The 24781-nt window shown below is 49.4% G+C and overlaps 1 protein-coding gene across 1 annotated transcript in view; it reads right to left on the bottom strand.

Moving 5' to 3' along the window:
• Positions 1 to 24781, bottom strand: part of TTC6 (tetratricopeptide repeat domain 6) — a 475627-nt gene that overhangs the window by 438601 nt on the left and 12245 nt on the right. The window contains exon 3 of the mRNA XM_069207716.1: positions 4167 to 5586. Coding sequence (XP_069063817.1) covers positions 4167 to 5586 — 1420 coding nt within the window. The remainder of the gene's footprint in view (positions 1 to 4166; positions 5587 to 24781) is intronic.

Below are 24781 nucleotides of genomic sequence, written 5' to 3'. Positions count from 1 at the left end.
GACACATCTGTGGTCGGTCCAGTGTATTACGGAGGAGTGGGTGAAGGATACGTGGTTGCTGGCGGAGAAGATGGGGTCGAGCGTGTGTCCGGCGATGTGGGTGGGGGTGTTCACCAGTTGCTTGAGACCGAGGTGGCGAGGTTGTCGAGCAGGGCGGTGGTGTTGGGGTCGTTGTTCTGTTCCAGGTGGAAGTTGAGGTCACCGAGGAGGATGTAGTCCGGCGAGGCAAGGGCGTGCGGGGAGATGAAGTCAGTGATGGATTCGCTGAAGAGGGCGCGTGGTCCAGGGGGTCTGTAGATGAGAGTTCCTCTGAGGCTGGTCCTGGGGTCGGTGTGGATCTGGAAGTGCAGGTGTTCGGCGGCAAGGGGGGTGTCTTCGGTGGAGGTGGTGCCGTTGATGGAGTCCTTGAAGAAGATGGCGATTCCTCCACCGACTTGGTTGGTGCGGTCTCTCCTGGAGATCTTGTAGCCGTCGGGGATGGCTATGGCGATGTCGGCGGCCGAAGAGGCGTTCATCCAGGTCTCAGTGATGAAGGCGACGTCCGGTGCGGTAGAGTCCAGGAGGTCCCATAGTTCAATGGCGTGCTTGTGGACGGAGCATGCGTTGATCAGGATGCATTTGAGGTGGTTGTTGGCACGTGGGCTGGCGGGCAGGGTGGTTTCGCGGTGGAAGGTGAGTTTGCAGGTGAGGCATGCGAAGGGTCCATGGGTGCGTTTAGGGTTGGCTTGGAAGCAGGTTCTGGAGCGCCCCAGGTTGAGGGCGTGGAGGGTGTTGGGGTCGTAGCGGTGCTGTGGGGTTTGGGAGTGCTGGGGGCCAGGGGTTGTGGCACTGGGCGCACTCCAGGCGCGGACAGGCGCAGAAGGGCTTGCCTTCGGCACGCCAGCGGCGCGGCCAAGCAGCGGCTGCCATAAGAGGGAGGAGGGGGAGAGTAGGGGGAGAGGAGGGGTCAGCTGGGGGCAGGGGGTGGGGGTGACGAATGGGAGCAGGGGGGGCGGGCCGAGCAGGAGGTGGCGGCAGGAAAGCAGAGGGTGGGGGGGTCAGGTAGAGGGGAGGGGAGAAAAGATAGGGGAGGGGGGATTACAGAGGACGAGGGGAGTCAGGAAGAACAGAAGAGGAGGAGAGAGAAGAGTCAAGAGAGAGGAGAGAAGAGTCAAGGAAGAAGAGAGAAGAGTCAAGAGAGAAGAGTGAAGAAGAAGAGTCCAGAAAAGAGGAGAGAAGAGTCAAGAGAGAAGAGAGAAGAGTCAAGAGAGAAGAGTGAAGAAGAAGAGTCCAGAAGAAGAGGAGAGAAGAGTCAAGAGAGAAGAGAGAAGAGTGAAGAAGAAAAGTCCAGAAGAAGAGGAGAGAAGAGTCAAGAGAGAAGAGAGAGGAGTCAAGAAGAAGAGTCAGGCAGAAGAGGAGAGACCAGAGAAGCAGAGGAGGGAAACGTCCAGAAGATGAGGAGAGGCCACAGAGGAAGAAAAAGGAACACGCAGAGAAAAGTACAGAAGAGGAGAAGAACACGCAGGTCGGGGTGCAGAGGAGAAAAGAAGAACACAGATGAAGAGCAAAGCAGGAAGAGAACCAGGTGAGGAAGAGGAGAAAAGAAGAAGAACACAGATGAAGAAAGAAGAAAGAACACGCAGGTCGGGGTGCAGAGGAGAAAAGAAGAACACAGATGAAGAGCAAAGCAGGAAGAGAACGAGGTGAGGAAGAGGAGAAAAGAAGAAGAACACAGATGAAGAAAGAAGAAAGAACACGCATGTCGGGATGCAGAGGAGAAAAGAAGAACACAGATGAAGAGCAAAGCAGGAAGAGGAGCGGGGCCGAGGAAGAGTAGAACACGCAGCAAGTGGGCTGCAGAAGAGGAGCAGAGAGCGAAGGGAAATGGACAGCAGAGGTGCGGAGAGAGGATGGAGGAGAGAGCAGAAGGCAGAAGACAGAGGTACAGGGAAAGAGAGGTGAGTAGTGCGGGGCTGGGCGAGGGGAGTACTTACTGTTTTAGCAGGTCTTGCTGGGAGGTGTCAGGAGCCTGGGCTGGTGGAGCTGCAGCAGCAGGGGGAGCGACCTACCCTCGGTAGATGCCCAAATTGCTGCTTGGCAGATGTCCAGGACGGGAACTCCGTGTACCAATGCCATGCTCATAGCTTTTCCCCTGGTGGAATGGGCCCTATCTCCCTCGGGAGGCTGCTTCCTAGCCAAGGCGTAGCCGATTTTAATACAGAGAACGACCCAGTGCAAAATGGTCCACTTCTGTACTGCCCATCCCTTCCTTTGATCCCACCTACCCCACAAAGAGTTTGTTGTCCACCCGGAACTCTTTTGTGCTGTCAAGGTAGAATGATAACGCTCTTTTTGGGTGCAGATGGTGGAGTCACTCCTCATCCTTAGAGGGATCTGGGGGAGTAAAGGCGGTGGGCAAGGTGATGTTTCTGACCCAGGTGAAATGAGGTCACCACCTTCGGTGTCCCCAGAGAGGAACGTCATATTATCGTCACCTACAGACTCAATCGTACAACAATCCAGGACCTATGTGCTTTACTGGGTCCTGTACTGAGACCGGCTAATCGGAATCAGCATGCCATCCCTACTGAAGTGCAAGTGCTCTCTGTACTCCATTTTTTGGCTACAGGCTCATTTCAGGTGACAGTGGGCATGGGTGCAGGGGTCTCACAGCCAATGATGTTCATCATGTTGAAATGCCTGGATGTATTCGTCCAACACCTGCAGACACATGTCCAGTTCCCCCCAAGGGCTGAATTTACTGTCATCAAATCTGGATTTTGTGCCTTTGCTAACATCCCCCATGTGATAGGTGCCATTGATGGAACCCACATAGCTCTCATACCCCCAAACGTGAATGAACACTTGTACAGGAACAGAAAGAACTTCCACTCAATGAACATACAATTGGTTTGTACTGCTGACCAGTACATCTCACATGTCAATGCCAGGTTCCCAGGCTCAGTCCATGATTTATTTGTCCTGAGAACCAGCAGTGTATCACACTTGATGGGACAACTACAAGGGGACAGAGGATGGATAATAGGTGAGTGTGTATGACAATGGTTCTGTACATAGGTGACAGCCACCCAATATGTGAAGTCATTTTCTTAAGGTCCTGTTTCACCCACTTTTGCAGGTGATTCTGGCTCCTGACACCAGTGAGGAATCCCAGGACAGATGCAGAGAGGAATTATAGTGAGGCCCATGGATGTACTAGGAGGGTGATTGAGCGCACTATGGGTCTCCTGAAGGCTAGATTTTGTTGCCTCCATGGCACCCCCTAAGCACTCCCGCTTCACAGATAGGGAGCTAAGGACCATGGTGGATGAAATACTCAGGGTCGAGCCACAACTATTCAGGTCACAAGTGCAGCAGACACCCATCTTCAGGAAGTCGATTCTCAACAAGGTCAACGCAGTGGGAAACCATACACGAGAGGACATCCACAAGAGATGGAACGGGAAGGTGAGGTCTATGGCATCTAGGCACATCGCCGTACAAAAAACTGGTGGAGGACCCTCACCTACACCCCGTCTACACCAACTGGGAGGAGAAGGTACTGGCTATCCTGCACCCGGCGGGCCTCACTGGACTCACTGGAGGACTGGACTCGGGTAAGTCAATTACAATTTCTTCACATCCACCAGCAGTTCTTGCTTCGTTATGATCTATGAGCTCATACACTGGAAGCATCCCAGATTCCTACCCCTGGAAAGGCTGGAGGACCTGCCTCTCAGTGACAGGGAAGAGATCCTATGCCTTTCTGGATACATCAAGAACACACCACAAGAAAGCAAATTAACAATGTAACTAAGGAAGGTACAACAACAACAAAAAAACACATGAAAGTAAAATCGATCCACTTAGAACAACCGAGAATATGTGATCAAGAATACCAAATGAAAAAGTGATAAAAGAAGAACAAAAGAAAGAGAGAGACAAAAAATCAAGAAAAGATGAAGAAAAAACATGAGACTGAAAAAAATGAAAAACAAAACAAAAAAAGAAATAAGGAAAAATGGAGAAAAAACTAGAAGGCAAAAGAAACAAAGTGACCAAAGAGAAAACAGAAAGAAAGCAATAAGCAAATAGCACAGTAATTGAATGAGAAAACTAAGGAAAAAATAACCAAACAACGGAAAGAGAAACGCAATCCCAGCAGCAGGGTTTGTAGGTCCACTCACCTCTCCGACTGTACTTTGGTTTTGGTCCAGGATGCTCTCCATCAGCTCTCTGATCAGGAGGTCAGAAGCAGATGGAGCCGGTGTCTGGCTTGGGGAGCGAAGGGAGGCAATGATTTCATCCACAGACCTGGCTTTGGCCCTTACTGGCAATACCGGTCTGGAGAGATGGCGCTCTTGTCCACTCAGTTGAACACAACTGTCCCAAGTGTGAGATAGACCTTCTTTTGCTTGATCTAGCACCGGCTGCATTAGAGAGGAAGGCCGCCCCTCCATCCCCCTGAGCTGAACCTGAAGAACACACAGTCCAGTTGAGTCTGGTGCCTGTGGACTCGGTCTCAAAGAGGAAGGCCACGGCTCCATCCCAGTGAGCTGACCGTGATGGCTCAGAACCTGAAGAACACCCAGGCCAGTTGAGTCTGGTGCCTGTGGACTCGGTCTAGAAGGGGGAGGCTGCTCCTCTGGATCACTGAGCTGAACATGGCTGATCCTAGTCCGAGGATGGTCTGGTTCTGCTGTGCCTGGCTTCATTGCAGACAGTTCTGGTACAGATGGAACAGAAACTCTCAGTGGCTGTTTCTGTCCTGTGGCTGGAGCAGGCAGCACTTTGCCCTTCATGGTAGACTTTATCCTCCTTCTCTTTCTCGTAGGTTTCCTCAAGGTATCGCTCTCAGAGTCGGTGGAGCTGCTCTCATCACTTTCAGAGGCACTGCTGGAGTCCTCTTCCATCTTCTGCCACTTCTCCTTGACTTTTGGACCCTGGTGGGAAACTTTACGTCTTGCCACAGGAACTGTCTTTTTTGTCTCCAAGGTGCGTGATGGCTTCTGAGATGACGGCTGGGCCGGGGAGGGAGGTCTGTAAGATCTTGGCTTCGCAGGAGGCTCTGGTCGAGAACAGACAGAGATCCCCTTGATGGTACCTGCCAGAGATGTGATTGAGGGCTTCTTTTCTCGTTTACAGACAGGCGAGGTTTCCTTTGGTAACTTCTCTCTTCCTAAGTCCTTCACTGGCTTCCGCTCAGTTCTATCACTGGCCTCCCTTTTAAAGGGTAGAGAGGCCTGGCTTGGAACTCTTCCATCAATGGCCTTATTCTCCCCACCATGAGAATATTCCTGACCCTCCAGCCACTTGGAAAGAACGTCAAAAGCTTTCTGGGTAGTGGTTAAGTTGGCTTCCTCAGATGGTGCCTCTGGGGCCATTGAACTGTCAGCAAGATGAGGACGGAGGCGAAGTGCATAGTTGAGGGGTCGCTCTTCTGCCTGGGGAGGTGGGTGGGGAGCATCAGGACACATGTCATTAAATGCTGCAAGATCTTTCTGGAACTGCTGTTGGACACGCTGCAGCTGGGCCCGCATTCTTTCTTCTTCCAGATGACTGTTTCCAAAACGTAATGGGTTCTGTCTGGCAGCCATCTCTGAACCTCTGCAAGAAAAAACAAACTCCATTGAGTATCAGTGCAAGGAACAGGGACGCAAGAATGAATGGGAGTGAATGGAGCTGCAGTTTTTAGAGCATCAAGGTATGAAATAGTGGTTCATGGATTATTGGTGTATGGCACATTAATGCAAATAGGTATCGGTGTGGAGATCATCAGTGCAAGGGCTATCGGAGTAGGGAGTCTCAGAGCACTGAGTCACAGAACATGGACATCAGAACATGGACTCTCAGAGGATGAACTCTCAGAGCACGGACTCTCAGAGGTACGGAGTCCCACAGCAGAGTCCCAGAGGCACGGACTCTCGGAGGGCACAGAGTCTCGGAGGGCACAGAGTCTCGGAGGGCACAGACTCTCAGAGGGCACAGACTCTCAGAGGGCACAGACTCTCAGAGGGCACAGACTCTCAGAGGGCACAGACTCTCAGAGGGCACAGACTATCAGAGCATGAAGTCTCAGAAGATAGATAGATCTTTCAGTCTGTTGGCATGCAGCTTTCCTTCAGCCATAATTACGTGCAAAGGAGAAAGTCCACTGGGCTTGATGACTATTCCTGCATTGTGAATTTCATATACACTGCAATCTCTGATGATAATTGTGACCTTCACTGGTTCGCTAGAGCCCATCAAAAGGTGTCTTCGTTCAGTACAAGCCACCTTCAAGCACAGAGTAATTCTTTCAGTCTCTCACAAACATAAGACAAGTAAATGGAGAACTGTTCTTGCGCACCACAGCTTTGTTAATGTGACAGCACTGCCCCTGCAGCTCCGTCAGAGGCACCTGCTTCCAGGATGCATTGCTTGAAGGTATGAGGATGACATATAATTGGTGCTTCAGTAATTATCATCGTTTTGAGTATTTTAAATGCCCTTTCAACTCCATTCAAATTGTCATTCTTCAGAACATGAATGACGATACCGGTTATCTCTGCAACGTTTTATTAAATTGATAATGAACATTTTGCAAATCAAAGCCTTGAGTCTCTTTTACATTAGTATGCAAAAAACATTCCCAAATGGATGATACTTTCTCAGGATTCATGGAAAGGCCAGAAGAATTCAATCTAAGTCCAAGATATAGAATGTCTTTCTTCTGGAACTCACATGTTTTAGTCTTCCAAGACAATTGATGTTGATTGTGAATCTTCAACCAAGGAATTGCAAAATTGTGGCATAATTAGGAGGGCAATAATGGAAAAGATAACACTTTGACATGGCCTTCGGAAGAGGTTCTCTGTGACTGACCAGCAGATAATGGTGAACCGTCAACAGACTGAATTGCTTCAGAATTATTTTGAGTTTTCTTACCAAAACTATTTCTTCTGGTCCAGTCCTTATTGATAAACATACTACAGAGGTTCCACCAGCCAACAAAGCAGATGAATTGACAATCTTTCCTTTATCTTGGTTATAGTTGAAAAGATAATAGAGCTTATTCATACACGTTCCAATGTAAGGGAGCAGGTGTTCTGGCTTCTTGTCTGGAGAGGACTGAATTCCACTGCTCCTTGTGCAGGGCTGATAGGATTGATTCATGAGTCCAGTGTCATCACTGCAGACCGCCTGGGATTGCTCCAGCTCTTCTTCTCACTGTCAGTCAGAGGACCCCTTCCTGCTCCTCGTGCAGGGCTGATAGGACTGATTCACGAGTCCAGTGTCACCACTGCAGACCGCCCGGGATTGCTCCAGCTCTTCTTCTCACTGTCAGTCAGAGGATCCCTTCCTGCTCCTCGTGCAGGGCTGATAGGACTGATTAACGAGTCCAGCTCTTTTTCTCACTTTCAGTCAGAGGACCCTTCCTGCTCCTCGTGCAGGGCTGATAGGACTGATTCACGAGTCCAGTGTCACCACTGCAGACTGCCCGGGATTGCTCCAGCTCTTCTTCTCACTGTCAGTCAGAGGACCCCTTCTTGCTCCTCGTGCAGGGCTGATCGGACTGATTCACGAGTCCAGTGTCACCACTGCAGACCGCCCGGGATTGCTCCAGCTCTTCTTCTCACTGTCACTCAGAGGACCCTTCCTGCTCCTCGTGCAGGGCTGATAGGACTGATTCACAAGTCCAGTGTCACCACTGCAGACCGCCCGGGATTGCTCCAGCTCTTCTTCTCACTGTCACTCAGAGGACCCTTCCTGCTCCTCGTGCAGGGCTGATAGGACTGATTCACGACTCCAGTGTCACCACTGCAGACTGCCTGGGATTGCTCCAGCTCTTCTTCTCACTGTCACTCAGAGGACCCCTTCCTGCTCCTCGTGCAGGGCTGATCAAACTGATTCACGAGTCCAGTGTCACCACTGCAGACCGCCCGGGATTGCTCCAGCTCTTCTTCTCACTGTCAGTCAGAGGACCCTTGCTGCTCCTTGTGCAGCGCTGATAGGACTGATTCACGAGTCCAGCTCTTCTTCTCACTGTCAGTCAGAGGACCTCTTCCTGCTCCTCGTGCAAGGCTGAGAGGACTGATTCACGAGTCCAGTGTCACCACTGCAGACTGCCTGGGATTGCTCCAGCTCATCTTCTCACTGTCAGTCAGAGGACCCTTCCTGCTCCTCGTGCAGGGCTGATAGGACTGATTCACGAGTCACGAGTCCAGCTCTTCTTCTCACTGTCACTCAGAGGACCCCTTCCTGCTCCTCGTGCAAGGCTTATAGGACTGATTCACGAGTCCAGTGTCACCACTGCAGACCGCCCGGGATTGCTCCAGCTCTTCTTCTCACTGTCAGTCAGAGGACCCTTCCTGCTCCTCGTGCAGGGCTGATAGGACTGATTCACGAGTCCAGTGTCACCACTGCAGACCGCCCGGGATTGCTCCAGCTCTTCTTCTCACTGTCACTCAGCGGACCCTTCCTGCTCCTCGTGCAGGGCTGATAGGACTGATTAATGAGTCCAGTGTCACCACTGCAGACCGCCCGGGATTGTTCTCACTGTCAGTCAGAGGACCCTTCCTGCACCTCGTGCAGGGCTGATAGGACTGATTCACGAGTCCAGTGTCACCACTGCAGACCGCCCGGGATTGCTCCAGCTCTTCTTCTCACTTTCAGTCAAAGGACCCCTTCCTGCTCCTTGTGCAGGGCTGATCGGACTGATTCACGAGTCCAGTGTCACCACTGCAGACTGCCCGGGATTGCTCCAGCTCTTCTTCTCACTGTCACTCAGAGGACCCCTTCCTGCTCCTCGTGCAGGGCTGATAGGACTGATTCACGAGTCCAGTGTCACCACTGCAGACCGCCCGGGATTGCTCCAGCTCTTCTTCTCACTGTCACTCAGAGGACCCTTCCTGCTCCTCGTGCAGGGCTGATAGGACTGATTAACGAGTCCAGTGTCACCACTGCAGACCGCCCGGGATTGTTCTCACTGTCAGTCAGAGGACCCTTCCTGCACCTCGTGCAGGGCTGATCGGACTGATTCACGAGTCCAGTGTCACCACTGCAGACCGCCCGGGATTGCTCCAGCTCTTCTTCTCACTGTCAGTCAAAGGACCCCTTCCTGCTCCTTGTGCAGGGCTGATCGGACTGATTCACGAGTCCAGTGTCACCACTGCAGACCGCCCAGGATTGCTCCAGCTCTTCTTCTCACTGTCAGTCAGAGGACCCTTCCTGCTCCTACTTGCAGAGGCTCTTCTTGGAACAATTGGTCCAAGATGACCCTGTTGATAAGACAATAAAATCTTAGTGAGATTAGAATTACTTCTTCAAATCACCTGTCTTTTCTTCCATTTCTCTGGTGATCTATGTTCAGTTAACAATACCAAATCAGTGAATTCAGAGCATTAAGTAGTGCATTTTGACTGAACCACTGTGTTTGGGCTGTTCTCTTTCAAACCGCGTCAAAATGGGTCATCTGAGTTCTTTCAACCTAGGTAGTTTGAGCTGTTAATTCACAACCATGAGAAATTTACATCAAAACCCCCATAGCAATTTGTTGAAAGTCACACAATGCTTCTGCTCCAGAGTACTACAATCAGGACACCCAAACATCTTCTTAAAGTCTAGGAAGAAGGCATCTCAGGATTGCAAACATGCATCAGAAATAGTTTCCAAAGGAGTGGCCCATGCCAAACGAAAAGCAGAAAGACATCCAATGAGGTAGCCTACTTTGAAGTGAACTTGACTAAACTTTGCAGGGCAAAAAAACGAAATGTACTTTAAGGGAACGTGGAAAGAGTGTAACTATTAAATTCACAGACAAAAAAACAGGGGCACTTGAAGGAACTACTGGGATACCCAACGACCGCACTAGAGTCTGCCGTAGCACCAAGTTCTCAGTAAACATATAAAGCAACTCTTGGGCAATATCTTGATGAAAGGTCCATACTGTTAGAAAACGTAGGAGGATGCAATTGTTGCAATCTGGCAAGACCTGGACGATTGAACAGTCTGTCGAGTCACCTTCTAGACTGCATGAAGAAGGCCGATCCCTACCAGTGGGCAATAGCGCCGCCCTTCATGGAATGTGTCAAGCATCTTGTTCAACGGGTCCCAAACCAGGGGAGAGGATCCTCACTGGCAATCTTATGAATCTTGACTGAAGATGGTGATGAGAAATGAAGAGAACAGCAAAGACCCCACGTCTGCAGGTGCAGGAAAGAGAAAGAGCCAGGTGAGTTTCTTTAAAAAAATATAGTAGCATTTCCAGATGCGAGGAACAAAACTAAGGGACAAATATAGAAGGAAGGAAATGAAGAATGCAACAAAAAATAATGGAAGAAACGTGTGGGTATGCATCCGTCACTCAGAACCACCTCCTTGTATATGGTTTTAACAGGAGCTGACATCAGAGGAAAGACATTGCTTTATCCAGGTTTGGCACTTTAGAGAAGCTCCAGCCGACAGACTATCATGTTGGAAAGGGCTTGTTATAAGGCTGGGCCACACTCTCACTCTGGCAATCATGCTGTGCGCTTGGTAAGTAAGCAGAGAAGAAAAGAAGAAGACCAAGTCTGACATATTTCACCCAGCATGCATTGCAACATCAGCGAAGTGCCGGAGCGTGGGTGCTCAGCAATGTGCTGAGTGCAACATTTGAGAACATGTCATCTGAAAACACAATCAGTTCTTCTGCGGAGGAACACTGTGCCACCCAAATGCAGGAGATATATGAGAAGCTATGGAGACCCATAACACAAGGTTAGTGTCCTTCCAATTACATCAGGGTACCTGTGACCATCCAGGAGTAAGGGCCTGATTACAACTTTGGAGGACGGTGTTAAACCGTCCCAAAAGTGGTGGATATACCACCTACCGTATTACGAGTCCATTATATCCTATGGAACTCGTAATACGGCGGGTGGTATATCCGTCACTTTTGGGACGGTTTAACACCGTCCTCCAAAGTTGTAATCAGGCCCTAAGTATCCTTCCCAAGCCAAGATGGCAGAGAGTAGTAACTCCAGGTTAAGTCCTATTCTAACCGGAACTCTTTGCCTGGTAGCTGTGAGTGGTGCTGGATTTCTCCACTGTCGTGCTGTTCCACAGCCAGCTCCCCCGTTGTATGCACTTTTATTATTTATGTCTTTACCTCTGGTTCCCGTCTGTGGCCACCAGCTTGTCTTCCTGCAACTACGCTCCAGCAACCTGCGGCTAGCACTCCGCTTCCACAGACCTGGCATGCTCTTCTATATCACCCAGGTCTGCCGGAGGAGTTTACGCATGCAGTGGGTACTCCTCACCTGCAGCCTAGAGTGGAGAGAGCTACAAATAGGAATTGGGCATTCCTCCTACCTAGTCCTTGCGGTGCCACACCATGGGTGTGGACGAATACAGAGCGAGTGGTGGTACCCCCCAAAGTCTGGAGGGCACTACTGTGTTTTTCCTCTTCTGCCCTTCTTCACTGTTTGCGGCAGAATTGTATTTGCTGTCCATGTTTACAATGACATACTTGTACTTAGGTTCATAGGGAGGCACAGTGTTGGCATTCATGTTACGGACTCCTGACAGTTTGCTGGGCCACACAGTGAATCCCAGCGTAGATTACTTTGCGACTCCTGTATAACACAATGAATGCTTACAAAAAGAAAAGAAAAAAAATGCAAGAGCCATACTAAATATTTGTCAGGCAGACTCAACTAGTTGTAAAGCTGAGCTAATCCTTCTGTGCTGACTCGTGGTTAACCCTTCCTGACAAATATACTGGCGACCCCAAAGCTTCCTCTACTTTTTTTAGCACATCATCAATTACATGTTATGAGTTGATCATCACTCTTTAGCAGGAATCCTGCCAAGGTTTCGTTAACCCCGTTCTATTTTATGAAGGATGCCTTGACGTGGGCTGTGCCCTTCATTCTTACAAATAACCCTTGCCTTATTCAATTCAAGACATTCCTAAATACATTTTTTCAGCAGTGATTGAGAGCTGGTAAACAAAACATGAAGCTTGTGTGGCTTTTCTCCTTGGAGACAGTGGCATAAATTGCCCAGTTCCAGCAATTATCACCATAAACCTACTGGACTGACGAAGTGGCTGTCACCGTTTTCTACTACAGTTCACGTGATGCACGATGAAGGATGTGTTATCTATTTTGCTAACCATCCCGCTACTACAGTGCAGTTAATCAACTTAACGCTGCATATTGATGAACAATTAATGGGATGAAAGAGAGAAACAAAAGTGTGTTCCATAAGACCTGCAATCGCGTACAGGCTGACCACGATCTTACTACAGTGCTTCAGCAGTTGAAGAGGCGATGCAAATTGGATCAGAAAGAACGAAACTAATGAGGGGAGAGAGCAAACAGTTGGGCAGTCTGGTTGATTTGTAAGACATTGTCCACAGCCGTCAGAAAACTCCGTAGCTGTTCTTTGAGTAGCAGGACTGCGTGCAGCTACTTCATGTAAAGCTCATTTTTTCATGGACATGATCCTTTCCTTACAAACAAGTCAATTAAATGTTACAGCGTTAGTGGACCCTGGAGCCACTGGTTTTTCATGGATTACTCTTGAGCATTAAAATGGATACATCATTACCAAGGAAAAGGCAGGATGCATCAAGGAGATTGCTGGAAAAGAGTTCACCTTCAGGGATATGACAAAGGGGACTAAACCTTTAGGCATGGTGTCTTTCACTGTCCATTACAAAGCAGATGATTTTTCTGTCAATGGGTCACGTACCTTTTCCATCATACTGAGAACTACCTGGTCACAAAGACGTAACATGCAGTAGACTGTTCTCAATGAACTATCCATTTAGCCCCACAGCACTGTCAAGAAACTAGAAAGGAAGTGGAGTCATCGGTTTCACCATCTTACCAGGGAAATATACGATGAATGAGGATGTCTTCAGTGAAACGTGCTGATCAATTGCTTCCGCACGGACCATATGACTGTGCAATCGACTTAGTACATGGAGCTACCATACACCATGGTTTGATACACGCATTTACACAAGAAGAACTAAAGAAGAACATTAAAGACAATCTAGCTAGAGTCATTATCATTCTAATTTAGTTTCATTCACCACAGGGATTAACTGAAGACAGCATTTAATGGGAAATGTGGCCATTATGAATGCTTGGTGATACAATTTGGAGTTTGTAGTGCCCCTGCTGCTTTCCATGATTTTGTCAGTGATATTTTAAGAGACCTATTGGATCAGTATGTAGTAGCCTACTCCGATGGGACTTTGATCTTCTCCAATAACTTGCAGACACAGACAGCATGTCAGAGAAATTGTAATATGTTAATGACTAAACAGAGTGTATGCCAAGCTATGTACATGTGAATTGCATGTTCCAGTAGCAACTTTCCTATGATACACTATCCCTGCTCAAGGAATCAGTATGGATCAAGCAAAGTGCAAAGCAGTTCTTCCGTAGCTAGTAAACATAACTATTAAAGACATCCAATGATTTTCAGGATTTGCCAACTTCTATCACCAGTTCATATGTTCCTTCTCCACTTTAATTTCTCCCATTCCTCAACCGACAGAGAAGGGGTGCCTTTCGATTGGGAAACTAAACAGGAACAAGCATTTATAACCCTTAAACGTTCCTTCACCACAACACCATTTATGAGACAGCCTAACATCAATCTGCCTCTCATAGATGAAACAGATGCAGCATCTGCAGGTACTGGAGGCATCTTCACCCACAGAGGTGAAATTACTGAGGCGTTACATGCAGTTTAATATTACTCAACAACCGTATAAGAAACTGAAAGAGATTACACTATCATTTACAGAGCGTTAGTAACTAGCAAAGACACATTTAGCTATTGGCACCCAAACTTGAAGGACACAGACTTGAAGTAGTAATAAGAACAGATGATAACAAACCGTGGTTTCTTAAAATCTCTGAGGTGTGAAAACCATTGTTAAGCACGCTGGATATCATGTTTCACCGTTCCAAGTAAAAACAGCGCATGCCAAGGAATAGTGCCACCACAGAAGAACCCGAATATCCTCTCATTCTCTGAGCAATTCAGCGAGGGGCTCCATCACCTGACACTTCTGGATGACTAAGGATAGACATTGCATTGAGTGATAAAACAAGTCGGATGCAACAAAAACCTACATGAGAAAAATGCAGAATGGGCTAATATTTCAAGAGGACAGACTACAAGTTCCAACAATGAAGCTTTGAAATGTGTTGTTACAATGGCATCGTGGTACTCCAACGGTTAGTCACCTGGGAGTCCGATGCACAGCAGAGCTGCTAACCAATCAATATGTATCTACTTGTAACACCTGTCCAATAGCCAAGAGACTCCCATGATTTAATCTAAAAAACAACATCTCACAGAGACACTGTGACAGACCTCCAAATAGCAAAACCAACTTATAAAACGTTTACAGAAGTTCATCACTCTCATGCTCCTTGTTAACAACAGTGAGATGATTTATGGTTCTCCACACGGTCCCCTCATGCGCCACGATATCATGGAATTTTCAAGCCCCATTCTGTAGGGTTCCTTTCCCAATTCAAAGGGAGTTTATCTGACAAATGTACGGCTGCAGCTACCCACCATCCGATACATGTACGGCTACAGCCACCCACCATCCGATACATGTACGGCTACAGCCACCCACCATCCGATACATGTACGGCTGCAGCCACCCACCATCCGATACATGTACGGCTGCAGCCACCCACCATCCGATACATGTACGGCTGCAGCCACCCACCATCCGATACATGTACGGCTGCAGCCACCCACCATCCGATATACGTACGGCTGCAGCCACCCACCATCCGATACATGTACGGATACAGCCACCCACCATCCGATACATGTACGGCTACAGCTACCCACCATCCGATACATGTACGGCTACAGCCACCCACCATCCGATACATGTACGGCTGCAGCCACCCACCATCCGATACATGTACGGCTGCAGCCACCCACCATCCGATACATGTACGGCTGCAGCCACCCACCATCCGATACATGTACGGCTGCAGCCACCCACCATCCGATATACATACGGCTGCAGCCACCCACCATCCTAATACATGTACGGATACAGCCACCCACCATCCGATACATGTACGGATACAGCCACCCACCATCCGATACATGTACGGATACAGCCACCCACCATCCACCATCCGATACATGTACGGCTGCAGCCACCCACCATCCGATATACGTACGGTTGCAGCCACCCACCATCCGATATACGTACGGTTGCAGCCACCCACCATCCGATACATGTACGGCTGCAGCCACCCACCATCCGATACATGTACGGCTGCAGCCACCCACCATCCGATACATGTACGGCTGCAGCCACCCACCATCCGATACATGTACGGCTGCAGCCACCCACCATCCGATATATGTGCGGCTGCAGCCACCCACCATCCGATACATGTGCGGCTGCAGCCACCCACCACCCACCATCCGATACATGTACGTCTGCAGCCACTCACCATCCGATATATGTACGGCTACAGCCACCCACCATCCGATACATGTACGGCTGCAGCCACCCACCATCCAATATATGTACGGCTGCAGCTACCCACCATCCAATACATGTACGGCTGCAGCCACCCACCATCCGATACATGTACGGCTGCAGCCACCCACCATCCGATATATGTACGGCTGCAGCTACCCACCATCCGATATATATACGGCTGCAGCTACCCACCATCCGATACATGTACGGCTGCAGCCACCCGCCATCCGATACATGTACGGCTACAGCCACCCACCATTCGATACATGTACGGCTACAGCCACCCACCATCCGATACATGTACGGCTGCAGCTACCCACCATCCGATACATGTAAGGCTACAGCCACCCACCATCCGATACATGTACGGCTGCAGCCACCCACCATCCGATACATGTACGGCTGCAGCCACCCACCATCCGATACATGTACGGCTGCAGCCACCCACCATCCGATACATGTACGGCTGCAGCCACCCACCATCCGATACATGTACGGCTGCAGCCACCCACCATCCGATACATGTACGGCTGCAGCCACCCACCATCCGATACATGTACGGCTGCAGCTACCCACCATCCGATACATGTACGGCTGCAGCCACCCACCATCCGATACATGTACGGCTACAGCCACCCACCATCCGATATATGTACGGCTGCAGCTACCCACCATCCGATATATGTACGGCTGCAGCTACCCACCATCCGATACATGTACGGCTGCAGCCACCCACCATCCGATACATGTACGGCTACAGCCACCCACCATCCGATACATGTACGGCTGCAGCCACCCACCATCCGATACATGTACGGCTACAGCCACCCACCATCTGATATATGTACAGCTACAGCCACCCACCATTCAATATATGTACAGCTGCAGCCACCCACCATTCGATATATGTACGGCTGCAGCCACCCACCATCCGATACATGTACGGCTACAGCCACCCACCATCCGATACATGTAAGGCTGCAGCCACCCACCATCCAATACATGTACGGCTGCAGCTACCCACCATCCGATATATGTACAGCTGCAGCCACCCACCATCCGATACATGTACGGCTACAGCCACCCACCATCTGATATATGTACGGCTACAGCCACCCACCATCTGATATATGTACAGCTACAGCCACCCACCATCCGATATATGTACAGCTGCAGCCACCCACCATCCGATACATGTACGGCTACAGCCACCCACCATCCGATACATGTAAGGCTGCAGCCACCCACCATCCGATACATGTAAGGCTGCAGCCACCCACCATCCGATACATGTACGGCTGCAGCTACCCACCATCCGATATATGTACAGCTGCAGCCACCCACCATCCGATACATGTACGGCTACAGCCACCCACCATCCGATACATGTAAGGCTGCAGCCACCCACCATCCGATACATGTACGGCTGCAGCCACCCACCATCCGATATATGTACGGCTGCAGCCACCCACCATCCGATACATGTACGGCTACAGCCAACCACCATCCACCATCTGATATATGTACGGCTGCAGCCACCCACCATCCGATACATGTACGGCTACAGCCACCCACCATCCGATACATGTACGGCTACAGCCACCCACCATCCGATATATGTACGGCTGCAGCTACCCACCATCCGATACATGTACGGCTGCAGCCACCCACCATCCGATACATGTACGGCTACAGCCACCCACCATCCGATATATGTACGGCTGCAGCTACCCACCATCCGATATATGTACGGCTGCAGCTACCCACCATCCGATATATGTACGGCTGCAGCTACCCACCATCCAACACATGTACGGCTGCAGCCACCCACCATCCGATACATGTACGGCTACAGCCACCCACCATCCGATACATGTACGGCTGCAGCCACCCACCATCCGATACATGTACGGCTGCAGCCACCCACCATCCGATACATGTATGGCTGCAGCTACCCACCATCCGATACATGTAAGGCTGCAGCCACCCACCATCCGATACATGTACGGCTACAGCCACCCACCATCTGATATATGTACAGCTACAGCCACCCACCATTCGATATATGTACAGCTGCAGCCACCCACCATCCGATACATGTACGGCTACAGCCACCCACCATCCGATACATGTAAGGCTGAAGCCACCCACCATCCGATACATGTACGGCTGCAGCTACCCACCATCCGATATATGTACAGCTGCAGCCACCCACCATCCGATACATGTACGGCTACAGCCACCCACCATCCGATACATGTAAGGCTGCAGCCACCCACCATCCGATACATGTACGGCTGCAGCCACCCACCATCCGATATATGTACGGCTGCAGCCACCCACCATCCGATACATGTACTGCTACAGCCACCCACCATCCACCATCTGATATATGTACGGCTGCAGCCACCCACCATCCGATACATGTACGGCTACAGCCACCCACCATCCACCATCTGATTTATGTACGGCTGCAGCCACCCACCATCCGATATATGTACGGCTACAGCCACCCACCATCCGATACATGTACGGCTACAGCCACCCACCATCCGATACATGTACGGCTGCAGCCACCCACCATCCGATACATGTACGGCTGCAGTCACCCACCATCCGATACATGTACGGCTGCAGTCACCCACCATCCGATATATGTGCGGCTGCATCCACCCACCATCCGATATATGTACGGCTGCAGCCACCCACCATCCGATATATGTGCGGCTGCAGCCACCCACCATCCACCATCTGATATATGTACGGCTGCAGCCACCCACCATCCGATATATGCACGGCTGCAGCCACCCACCATCCACCATTCGATATATGTGCTGTGGCTACCCACCATCCGATATATGTACGGCTACAGCCACCCACCATCCGATACATGTACGGCTACAGCCACCCACCATCTGATATATGTACGGCTACAGCCACCCACCATCCGATATATGTACGGCTACAGCCACCCACCATCCGATATATGTACGGCTACAGCCACCCACCATCCGATACATGTACGGCTGCAGCCACCCACCATCCACCATCCGATACATGTACAGCTGCAGCTACCCAGCAATTGACATATTCACTATATATTTTTATTTTTCCTTTTTAAGACCCATATCCAAAAGTCCATTTTGCACGACGACTCCTATGTATTTTGCACGACTTTTCCTACGCCTCCCATAGTCCAAGGGGAAGGTCCAGAATATGAAGTGAAAGCAGTCCTTGACTCAAGGACAACCACAGTCTGCTACGGTATCTCACTGACTGGAAGAATCAATGGTCAGCTGGCTGTTCCTAACCTGCACCATTTGTAAAGGCTCCATAGCTGGTCAAAAGATTCCACCTCGTCTCCCTACTGCGGTGCGGTGAATGTCTAGAGAGGGGGAATAACATTAGGATTTTATATAAGTGTCAATTTCCTAATCATCAGAGGAACATGGTGTCACCAGAAGGATGAGATATATGAGAAGGAATAGAGACTATAGAGAATAGCAGCATCACACCACAGACCTTTAAACGTGCCGGTAGTGGGACTGGCGGTATCCTCCAATGTCCGTGGGTGGGTAGAGAGTGTGGCGGTATCCTCCAATGTCCGTGGATGGGTAGAGTGTGGCGGTATCCTCCAATGTCTGTGGATGGGTAGATGAGTGGCGGTATCCTCCAATGTTCGTGGATGGGTAGAGAGAGTGGTGGTATCCTCCAATGTCCGTGGATGGGTAGAGAGAGTGACGGTATCCTCCAATGTCTGTGGATGGGTAGAGAGAGTGCCGGTATCCTCTGAAGTCTGCAGGGCCGCTCCAGTGTGCTCCCTTCCCTACTCTTCGTCCCTGTCTTATGCATAGTGCCTGTTTACAAGTAAGTACTCGTACTCTGGCTCATCATAGTGCAAGTTTACAAGTAAGTACTCGTACTCTGGCTCATCATAGTTCCAGTTTACAAGTAAGTACAAGTAAGTACTTGTACTCTGGCTCATCATAGTGCCTGTTGACATGTAAGTACTCATACTCTGGATCATGATAGTGCCTGTTTAGAAGTAAGTACTTGCACTCTGGCTCATCATAGTGCCTGTTTACAAGTAAGTACTTGTACTCTGGCTCATCATAGTGTCCGTTTACAAGTAAGTACTCGTACTCTGGCTCATCATAGTGTCTGTTTACAAGTAAGTACTCGTACTCTGGCTCAAGGCGCGGCATGGGGTTAGCTTAAGAATCCAGATTACAGACTCCTGACAAGATATTACTTTCTAAGTGACATATCAGGCCCCAGAGTGGATAATAATCCTTTGTAGGTATGTATGGCCTCAATGTAGTTTCGACATCAGTATGTAGGTATCAATTGATGCTACAGATATGAGCCTTTAGACAGCCTTATCCAAAGATACAGATGTCAGGCCCTACAGGACTTAGGTACCTGAATCAGTGTAAACGTCAACCTGCGAAGGAGCGACTGCAGCTCTGGGGCGGGTATCAGTCAGATATGAAGGTACTCACCCTTCTGTATTCATCAGTCTACGGTGAGTAAATGTAAATGTAAATTAGCACTTGTATAGCGCACTACTCACCCGTTAGGGTCTCAAGGCGCTGTACTCATACCGCTATGGAACCCCTCCTGGCTTTTCCCTGTGAGGTGCCCACTCCTGAGCACCCCCAGGGTGAAGCCAGGCATCCAAGCACTGTTGGGGCCGTTGTGGAGATTAAGCAAGCTATTGCCCAGAGTTGCAGAGTGGGACCCATGAGTTAGATTAGGCACCGAGGCGAGAATTATCTGGTCAAGGGGAATTTGAGCCCAAGACCTGCCAAAGCGGGACTTGAACCCTGGTCTTGAGCCAGATCTCTGCTTCAGGGTCTGCCGCTCTAACCATTGAGCCACACTTCTCCACCAGTGGTGTGGTCACAGCTATAAATACTGGAACTAGGGGTAGATATTCCACCTGCATGTGGGCATCCAGAAAGGACTCCGAACATGGCCATGTAACATGTCTAAGATCAGGGAATTGTCACCCCAATACCATTCTGGTATTGGGGGGACAATTCCACGATCCCCCGGGTCTCTAGCACAGAACCTGGGTACTGCCAAACTGCTTTTCCGGGGTCTCCACTGCAGCTGCTGCTGCCAACCCCTCAGACAGGTTTCTGCCCTCCTGGGGTCCAGGCAGCCCTGGCCCAGGAAGGCAGAACAAAGGATTTCCTCTGAGAGAGGGTGTTACACCCTCTCCCTTTGGAAATAGGTGTGAAGGGCTGGGGAGGAGTAGCCTGGCGTGAAACTGGACAAAGGAAAGGGGAGTGACCACTCCCCTGACCAGTACCTCCCAGGGGAGGTGCCCAGAGCTCCTCCAGTGTGTCCCAGACCTCTGCCATCTTGGAAACAGAGGTGTTGGGGGCACACTGGACTGCTCTGAGTGGCCAGTGTCAGCAGGTGACGTCAGAGGCTCTTTCTGATAGGCTCTTACCTCTCTTGGTAGCCAATCCTCCTAACTTGGTAGCCAAACCTCCTTTTCTGGCTATTTAGGGTCTCTGCTTTGGGGAATTCTTCAGATAACGAATGCAAGAGCTCACCAGAGTTCCTCTGCATCTCCCTCTTCACCTTCTACGAAGGATCGACCGCTGACTGCTCCAGGACGCCTGCAAAACTGCAACAAAGTAGCAAGACGACTACCAGCAACATTGTAGCGCCTAATCCTGCCGGCTTTCTCGACTTTTTCCAGGTGGTGCATGCTCTGGGGGTAGCCTGCCATCACCCTGCACCAGAAGCTCCGAAGAAATCTCCTGTGGGTCGACGTAATCTTCCCCCTGCTAACGCAGGCACCAAAAGACTGCATCACTGGTCCTCTGGGTCCCCTCTCATCCTGACAAGCGTGGTCCCTGGAACACAGCAACTCTGTCTAAGTGACTCCCACAGTCCAGTGACTCTTCAGTCCAACTTTAGTGGAGGTAAGTCCTTGCCTCCCAACGCTAGACTGCAAAGCTGTGTACCGTGTGATTTGCAGCTGCTCCGGCTCCTGTGCACTCTTCCAGGATTTCCTTTGTGCACAGCCTAGCCTGGGTCCCCAGCACTCTGTCCTGCAGTGCACAACCTTCTGAGTTGTCCTCCGACGCTGTGGGACCCTTCTTTGTAACTTTGTGTGGACTCCGGTTCATTCTTCTTCCAAGTGCATGTTGGGGTACTTCTGCGGGTGCTGCCTGCTTCTGTGAGGGCTCTCTGAGTTGCTGAGCGCCCCCTCTGTGTCCTCCTCTAAGGGGGCGACATCCTGGTCCTTCCTGGTCCTCAGCAGCACCCAAAAACCTCTACCGCGACCCTTGCAACTAGCAAGGCTTGTTTGCGGTATTGCTCTACAAGCTTCATCGCAACGTGGGACATCTGTCTTCCAAAGGAGAAGTTCCTAGTCCTCTTTCTTGCAGAACTCAAAGCTTCTTCCAACCGGAGGCAGCTTCCTTGCATCTTCATCCGGGGTTTCCTGGGCTCCTGCCCACCCTGGACACTGTCGCGACTATTGGACTTGGTCCCCTTGTCTTACAGGTCCTCAGGTCCGGAAATCCGTTGTCAGTGCACTGCTGGTGTTTGTTCTTCCTGCAGAATTCCCCTATCACGACTATTGTGCTCTCTGGGGGTAGTAGGTGCACTTTACTCCTACGTTTCAGGGTCTTGGGGTGGGGTATTTTGGTAACCCTCACTGTTTTCTTACAGTCCCAGCGACCCTCTACAAGCTCACATAGGTCTGGGGTCCAATCGTGATTCGCATTCCACTTTTGGAGTATATGTGTTGCCCCTATACCTATGTGCTCCTATTGCAATCTATTGTAATTCTACACTGTTTGCATTACTTTTCTTGCTCTTACTTACCTAATTTTGGCTTGTGTACATATAACTTGTGTACATTACTTACCTTCTTACTGAGGGTACTCACTGAGATACTTTTGGCATATTGTCATAAAAATAAAGTACCTTTATTTTTAGTAACTGTGTATTGTGTTTTCTTATGATATTGTGCATATGACACCAGTGGTATAGTAGGAGCTTTACATGTCTCCTAGTTCAGCCTAAGCTGCTTTGCCATAGCTACCTTCTATCAGTCTAAGCTGCTAGAAACACCTCTTCTACACTAATAAGGGATAACTGGACCTGGCACAACGTTTAAGTACCTTTGGTACCCACTACAAGCCAGGCCAGCCTCCTACAATGGCCCCAGCAGTCAGTGACAAATGTGTGACCCTGATGCACCCTCCAAGCCCCCAGTGATGAGTGGAGCATGAAAGGCCACTTGTCAGACCCCGTTTGGGGTGGGGGGCACAGGACAGACAGGGGCTACTGGGTGTAAACTATGATGAATGGGGCTGTTTGACAAATGGGTCGTGGGGTCTGTATTACTATTGGCCTGCAAACTGAGTTAAGTACAACCCTTATCATACTTGCCTCTCTGAGAGCACGCAGTTGCAGGTTTCTCATGAAGATAGAACTCAACAGCCAACTAACAGACACATTGAAGTAATGTCTAGCCCAGGGCTCACCTTTTATGGGTAAAAAAATACCTTAATCTCTCATCAGGACTGTTTGACCTGGCATCCTTGGAGTGGTTCTCCACCTAACTTTTTGCCTTCAGTCCTCCTGTGTTGTGGACTTCGTTTTTGCTGGCTTAAGGACTCTACACACTTTACCACGGCTAACCAGTGCTAAAGTGCTTGTACTATCTCCCTCAAATATGGTAGAATTGGCTTATACCCTATTGGCACATTTAATTTACCTGTAAGTCTCTAGTAAAGTGGTACTAAATGTGCCCATGACCTGAAAATTATGCTACTAGTGGGACTGCCGCAGTGATTGCGCCACCCACTTAAGTAGCCCTTTAAACATGTCTCAAGCCTGGTTTTTGTGTATTTCTCCCAAGCAGTGAGAGAAACAGAAGCTAGGTGTTGGCAGAGTGGGCCACTCCGAGTTAACGAGAGGGAGGAGTTGCCACCTACCACACTTGCACATCTGTACTGCCATTTGTTAAATTTTGTTTTGACCAATGACTTTGTGTTTCACCACTGCGCATATTAGTTGCTCAATGTTCACCAGTAGCACATGGTATGTTTTGTTCAGTTGAGCCGCCTATGGGCTTTGACATGGCATTAGCCATTACTTTCTGTATTCAGTTTAGCCGCCTATGGGCTTTGACATTGCATTAGTCATTACATTCTGTATTCTGCCTATTGGCTTTGACATTGCATTAGCCATTACTTTCTGTATTCAGTTTAGCCGCCTATGGGCTTTGACATTGCATTAGTCATTACATTCTGTATTCTGCCTATTGGCTTTGACATGCTGTATCCAGTCTAGCCGCCTATTGGCTTTGACATTGCATGCCTATTGACTTTGACATGATGTATTCAGTTTAGCTGCCTATTGACTTTGACATGCTATTAGATATTCTGCCTATTGGCTTTGACATGATATTATATATTGCATTTTATATTCAGCTTAACTGCCTATTGGCTTTGACATGATATTATACATTGTATTTTGTATTCAGCTTAACTGCCTATTGGCTTTGACATGATATTATACATTACACTTTGTATTCAGCTCCGCTGCCTATTGGCTTTGACATGATATTATACATTGCATTTTATATTCAGCTCAGCTGCCTATGGGCTTTGACATGATATTATACATTGCATTTGATATTTAGGTTAGCTGCCTATTGCCTTTAACATGACATTGCATTTGATACTTAGGTTAGCTGCCTATTGCCTTTAACGTGGAGTTAGATCTTGCAGTTGAGAATCCAAGCTGTATTTTTCCAAGCTGTGTTTTTGCACCAGAGAACCAAGATGTTTTTCTCACAGTAGACTAGACATGATAAGAGAGGGTACATGGGTGTTGTTTTTTCTTCGCTTGAGCTTGGGAACAGGAGTAGTCTTGGAGACCTGGCCAGTCTCCAAAAGGCTTGCTCAGTTTCCCAGGTCTGAGAGGAGGGGGCACACCTTTGTAACGAATGTAACAGGCTGCAGAGAGTCAGATTCGAATCTGCCGGACCTCGTGCTGGAGCTTGGCGCCAGCTGCCAGCAATCCCGTGTGGGTAGATGAATCTCTTTCTCGCGGCTGACAGGGGTCATCAGCTTGCAGACCTTAGAAAGATGAAGCTGTAGATAGTTCCCACACGGTGAAGTATTTGTTTTGCTTTGCATTCAATATCTTATAAATATAACCTGCTGTGTATATTGCAAACTGATATATTTTGTTTGATTAACGCGGACTTGAAAGCTACTAATTCGTCATACATAAATATTGTGGTTG

Source organism: Pleurodeles waltl, chromosome 9 (assembly GCF_031143425.1).
Source record: "Pleurodeles waltl isolate 20211129_DDA chromosome 9, aPleWal1.hap1.20221129, whole genome shotgun sequence".
NCBI lineage: Eukaryota > Metazoa > Chordata > Amphibia > Caudata > Salamandridae > Pleurodeles > Pleurodeles waltl.
This window is presented reverse-complemented; position numbering and strand designations above follow the sequence as displayed.